The 6828-nt window shown below is 38.7% G+C and overlaps 1 protein-coding gene across 1 annotated transcript; it reads right to left on the minus strand.

The window, feature by feature from the left end:
• Window positions 1–3336: 3336 nt before the first annotated feature.
• Window positions 3337–5790, minus strand: LOC118418292 (leucine-rich repeat and immunoglobulin-like domain-containing nogo receptor-interacting protein 2). Its single transcript, XM_035824144.1, has one exon. It carries the CDS (start codon window positions 5754–5756, stop codon window positions 4281–4283), a length of 1476 nt encoding a protein of 491 aa, XP_035680037.1. The 5' UTR covers window positions 5757–5790; the 3' UTR covers window positions 3337–4280.
• Between the last annotated feature and the right edge of the window lie 1038 nt (window positions 5791–6828).

Raw genomic sequence — 6828 nt, forward strand, 5'->3', positions numbered from 1 at the left:
ATGACTCTACATGCATGCTTCGCTCTCGTTTTTTTAGACCGGTACGCCTCAAAACGCGTGAATTCTTGATCATATTATTCATTTATTTTCTAATAGGTCCAATATTCGGTCTACCGTTTTTTCAGGTTCAGTGTTTCCGGGCCGGTACAATAAGAAAAAAAACCCTAATTGCTATGTAGTGCTACGGCTAGAGAAATACATTACACTTCCGCTCTGTAATGTCTGACATCTCAACTTAACTCCGTAAATGTGTTGGTCTCTTGTTTCCTCCTTTGATTGGCAGGCTACCGGCCCGGCCCATTCCTGCTTAGGCTTAGGTCACATTTCCAAACAGGAGCCTGGGCGGGTAGCTTTCGGGAGCGACAAGATAATATAAACGACATAAAAATTCACAAAACGTCAAAATGAGATTCATGGGCATGATTTGTGTATATTTCTAGGTATACATTTGAATTTTTCGTTTCTTAAAACAACCCGGCCGGGCCCCGGTTTGGAAATGTGACGTTAGCCGAAGATTGCCGACATGACCGAAGCATGGGGATCTTTTTTATGTAGAAGTGGCTTTGGAAATTCGAGGTAATGCAATGTTATTTCTATGAAATTCAATTTATCTTTAAGAAGAAATGGTAATATGAATATCTCAGGGACTCTGCCAGTCTTTACAGATGCAGGTACCGAATAGATCGAACGCAATATTGATCAATAAGAAAATAAATTCAGGACTTCTTGAAGGCGCTTTTACGTTATACCTAGCTCAACAAGAAACCGCAGTGAAAACATTAACCTCTTCCAAGTAATGATAAGTAAGAGGCCTGGCCTGCTGATCCACATGTGGCACACCGCAGGTACGGTGTTTTCAGGTTGGAGACAAACAGCTGACATGTATCCTCCAAGGAATTGTCTTTGCACAGGCCCACGGCCTCCCTTGAGACCAAACCCCCAATTCCGAAAGAAAAACATTCCTGACAATCTCCAAGCAGATACTTTAATAGCAGAAGATAGTACCAAACTGGCCAAGGAGTGTAGTCAGCCAAAAGGTGTCCATTTGCCGGTAGCAAATCACACTCCTAAGCCAGCTTCACTCCTCTGCCAGCTTATGATACCGTAGGATTTGCTTCGAGATTATTTCCTCAGGCAAAAGGAAGTTTTTAGGCATGTTGATTGCATAACCTACAAAAACATGTACACATAGACGTTCATTGCTCTTATGTAGGTATACTTGATGCAGATGTCACTGATGTCAGTAATACACAAATGGCTGATATATATATATAGTTATAGTTATATGTAATTATCAATGATATTTGTCAGCAGTATGTACATGTCATTGATATACATGCATGTCAGCAATATGTACATGTGACGGATATGTAGCTGTCAGTAATATGAGATTTTTACCCTAAAATAAATGAAATGTAACTGATATATAAATGTGTGTGTGTGTGTGTGTGTGGTGTATGAGTTGAGAATATATACATCGATATGTATTTTGAAATGTATTTTCAATTTTGAGAATCCTTCACATGTTTGAGTCAATTAATGAAATAGAGGGGTACTATTTTAATCAATTAATGAAATAGGGGGTATTATTTTAGTCAATGTAATAGAGGGTTACTCGTACTCTTAGACTCATAGTGTATGTGTTACCATAGTACACTGTAATTAAGCGTTTACGCTACAATATCTACTTCTAAAACGTTGTGATTATATGTACGTATTTCATCGTTTCCAATATTTGGTGTAACTTGCTGTCATTGTTATTTCATTGTATTTACGCTATGTTAATTTTGTACTGTGTGCATCTATGTATGTCGTCACAATATCAGCTAGTTAGCTGCCTAGTGTTCACATTGTGTTGTCCCTGTTGCGATTCGAATAAAGTCAATTCTGTGTGCAAACGAATAAACCTGTTCATCATTATTCATCGACACGGACTGTGAAGATGCCCTGGTGGTAGTCAGGCTGTAATCGCAGGGGAGAAAGAACAACTGTTGAGGGTCAATGTAGGAAGCTTGGTTTTACCCTCGTGAATATTCGTAGACAACGGATGGAACGCTGGACATAGGAGTTTCCTTCTACACAACCAGTTTTCTCTCACCTGCTGACGTTTCGATGTCTGTCAGACATCTTCCTCAGAGCGTCTAACTGGAGTTCTGCTTCTCGCCGCTATATGTAACCGATGTGGGTGGGCAGGGGGCGCTTTTGCGGCGAGAACACCATGGCTCTAGTTAGAAGCTCTGAGGAAGATGTCTGACAGGCATCGAAACGTCAGCAGGTGAGAGAAAACTGGTGAAATTATTTTCGGGAGAATGGAACCCTTTTTTAAATCTTTGAACGTGAATATGTTTGTTGCGTTTTGGCCAAGGAAAAGGATGCTAAGAATCATAAGAATCTCTTTGTTTTCAGCAGGTGAGTTTTGTTACGAACGTAACGCAACCTTGGTACTTTCTTTACTGAAAAACAAAATGATGTCTCACACAATCTGACAAGTTTTCAACAACTATATATTCACAGATGTATACACATATACAAATGTACAGTAAAGGATATGATGCAGTTCTTTTTTTGTTAGTTTGCAGTACTTATATGTTCTTAAAGGATTGACGCGATGGTGTTATAATATACTCTGCTCTTCTTATTCAGTGACACATAATAAAAACTACTTGAGAAATTCTGACATAAGATCTTAGTGACCCAGAAACTACTTATTATTCATGTACAGTTCCTCTTGTGGATACGGTCCTTATATGTACGTGCACATATATGTACGTGCACATAGATGCATACATGACTATATGAGCCTATCATGGTAAATACAGTTTCTATAAGTCAGCAAACACTGGAAACATTGGAGATCGAAATAAACAAACAAACTATATTCCATTGAAGAACTGATTGCTACCTCGACTAGTACAAATTACTTTGATAGTCCGTTCCTGAAATTTGCATCTCCATTCTTTTCAACGCCAACAAAAATACTAAATTCAGGGCCTTTTACAGCATTTGCTAGGCTTTGTAGGATATTTCAACCTTTCGTATGATAAATTAACAGACACTTTCTGTATGATTTTTGCGGGAATGAGAAATTGAAATCAATTAATATGCATAAGTCCTCCTCTAGAATAGTTTTGGCACGTTTTTACCATATTTTTCATTTACATAAACAGCCCAATCGAGCCCCGGATTGAATATGTGACCCTAACAATAACCCAGCTTCCTAATATACCTTTATTAGGCTACCGTCATATTTCCAACTCGGAGCCTTACCGGGCTGTTTATAGAAACGAAAAATAGAAATGTATACGTAAAATATACACAAATAATGCCCACGACTATTCTCTTTACATCTTTTGTCTCTTTTAAATAATACTTTTCGTTCCCAAAAGCTGCTCTGACGGCCACGGTTTGAAAATGCGACTTAGACCAAAAGCAGAGGTCCCATTTGGTAAATACTGCTATCTAACTCTTATAGATCAACCGAGATGTGACAGATGCCTTCTCCTTTTCCCTGTCATACATGGACGTCTGATCGTTTTGTCTATCATCAGAATTATCCGGTATAGCTTCAGGAGTAGCAGCTATTCCTGGCTCATTATAAGTCTGATTAATGATTGAGTCTACTGTACCTACAGCATTAGTAGATATTTCTACCTCATCATCATTTGTATATGTGTTAGTGTCTTCAGCATTACTAGATATTACAACATCTTCATCATTTTCATAAATGTCAGTGTTTATCCCATCTTCAGCATTAGCCGCCATTTTTATCTCATCATCATCCTCATAAATGATAGTATCTATCCCAGCTAAAATATTACCAGACATTTCTTCCTCATCGTCATTCTCGTAAATGTTAGTATCTATCCCAGCTAAAATATTACCAGACATTTCTTCCTCATCGTCATTCTCGTAAATGTTAGTATCTATCCCAGCTAAAATATTACCAGACATTTCTTCCTCATCGTCATTCTCGTAAATGTTAGTATCTATCCCAGCTAAAGTATTACCAGACATTTCTACATCATCATCATTCTCATAAACGTTTATGTGTTGCCCAGACGCAAGATCGGAGGATACAGTATTTACACGGCCATCTGTGTTACCATTGTTGGCAGCTGGGGAATGTTCTTTCAAATTGCTATTTCTTATAATGAAGAAATAAATGAAACAATATATAAGCAAGGGACTGCCGAATATACCTGCTGCAATACCAATGAGAACAGGCAGAGGATAGAGTATCCAGTCGTTACTACTTTTAGTATTTCTGGGTGGAGAATATGTCAACAATGCGGTAGATGTGGATTTAGGGGAAACTGATGCTGGGCTTCGAAAACCAAGAGGTAGTGTAACAGAGGCAACCCGACAAAATTTGATGCAACGCAGACATACAGACCAGCATTTGATGCGGTTACTTCTCGTGTGAAGGCTGCACCTTTCGCGTCTTCAGTCAGTCTCCCATCTGAATCAGGAGTAACGTTTCGTCCGGATGGAAGGATAATTGTGATGTATGGTGTCGGAATTCCTGAAGCTCTACAAACTAAAACAAATGTCTCCCCCTGTTCAAATGTGTTGCGTTCAACCTGTTCGAAACTCACGATTTTTGGTTCTTTACATACTACAAGATCTGCTGGATTTATGAATTCGAGCTTCTGTCCGACAAACTTCCCAGGTCCTTCACAAAGGATTTGTTTCACAAGTGAGCGAGACTCGGATATATTTTGCTTGAACGGAGCCATCCTACAATCGCACTGCCAAGAGTTATTGTAAAGGTCTACACGTGGGATAGGTGATAGTTCATTGTACGATGGGACAACTTTCATTAGGTTGTTGTCCAGGGACAGTCGTTGAAGTTGGTTAAAGTGCGAGAATGAGCCAATCTGAACGTCAACTATCCGGTTGAAGGATAGTGACAGGCGTTCAAGCCGGGAGAGACCTGAGAATGCACCGGACTGAATGTTTCTAATCTGGTTGTATGACAGATCCAAATTTATGAGCTTATGTAAATCTGAAAACGCTGACAACGCACCCGGGTAGATGTTAGTTATGCTGTTGTTGGAAAGAGCCAAGATTTTTAGTTTGGGTAGACCTAAAAATGTACCAGATTCAATTTCAGTTATTTGGTTAGAGTTGAGGTTCAGATTTTGCAGCTTTGCTAGATTTGAAAATACACCGGTCATAATGCCAGTTATCTGGTTGCGGGATAGATCTAAATCTTTTAGCTGTGATAGATTTGAGAGTATACCAGGTTGAATATTTGTAATCTTGTTGTTGTACAGGTAGAGTTGTTTTAGCTGAGGCAAATGTGAGAATGCATCATATTGAATGTTACTTATATCGTTGGAAAACAAGTACAAACAATTCAGCTGGGCTAGACCTACAAATGCATCAGACTGAATGATGGTTATCTTGTTGAAGAAAAGGTATAATGTTTGTAGCTGGGGAAGACCTGAGAATGCGCCGGGCGGGATTTTCGTTATCTTGTTGTGGTACAAGGACAACGTCTTCAAACCGGGTAGACTTAAGAATTGACCAGACCGAATGTTAGCTATCTTGTTGGTGTTCAGAATAAGATGTTGCAATTTTGTGTACCTGGAGAAATCAGACTGACTAAGGACACTGATGCCGTTTTCCTGCAGGTCTAGACTAATGATATCCATAGGTAAATCTTGGGGAACGCTACCGAGGCCTTTACTACTGCAGCTGCAGAATGTTGCACAGCGGCTGTCACATGCTGCGGTCAGAAGAGGTTCCCGCATCACGATGAAGAGCAGAAACAGCAATAGTCCAGTCTTCTTGGTAAGCATCATTTCTGAAAAAAAAAGGAAAAAGCAACAGCAATTTACCCTTATTGTGTGTATAATGACAGACACAGACAACAGTGTACAATAATAACTATGTGAGTTCGCAAGTACACTTTTTTAAAAAGAGGGAAGAGACATGCAAGCAATAGTTATAGTGATAGCATGGCTCCAGATATTTTGTCTATTCAGTTGTTCACATGTATCACTACTTGTATTTTTAGTATCTAGTCTTTAGTATCTCATGTAATACTATCGAATTTCTGCATTTAGCCCATGAGGGCAAGAACATGCAAATAAAGATCATCATATTTAACTTATAAAGTCAATTCATATATACATTCGAATGACGTATGCACCAATTTAAAGTCATTTGGATAAAAAAATTCCTTTGCTCAAAACCAGGTATTCAATACCGACGTTTCGTTTCTCACCTTCCTCAGGGCAATTCTGACTGGTTCTTTTGTGCACTTCAAGAAGGTGTTGCTTTTAATGGATGCGAAGCGTCAAATATAAACGTAAAGTACAACATGGAGTAGCACAAATTAATGGTAACGACCAAAATAAACGGACTTCAATCATAAAGCAGTTTGTATTTTGTACCATGTATGTAAAAATTGTGTATGTAGACTTATGAGGCAAATAAACACAACGGCTTACTTCCATGGGTCAATAACCCAAATCTACCACTTGAAAAATGTCATGAATATTCATCAAAAAGTTGTAGACGTCCGGTCACCGGTCAATTTCAAAATGTTTCCAAAGTATTCAAAAGAATTCAAATATACTAAATTTATTGTATTCATTTTTTTTTTAAATTTAGAACTACCCTACGAACACTGTGGTTATGGGCCGTGAGTGAGAGTGAATGAAAAATAGTTCAAACCTATTGCAAATATTGTTTGAAAACAATGTAGTCGACTAGGAATGGAATCTACTAGGGGTGGGTAGCGGTACAAAACCTTTTTTTTCTTATTGGACCTGCCCAGAAAAATCAGACCAGAAAAACCGGAACGGATGTTGGACCTAT

This window comes from Branchiostoma floridae, chromosome 6 (genome assembly GCF_000003815.2).
Source record: "Branchiostoma floridae strain S238N-H82 chromosome 6, Bfl_VNyyK, whole genome shotgun sequence".
In the NCBI taxonomy this organism is placed as follows: domain Eukaryota; kingdom Metazoa; phylum Chordata; class Leptocardii; order Amphioxiformes; family Branchiostomatidae; genus Branchiostoma; species Branchiostoma floridae.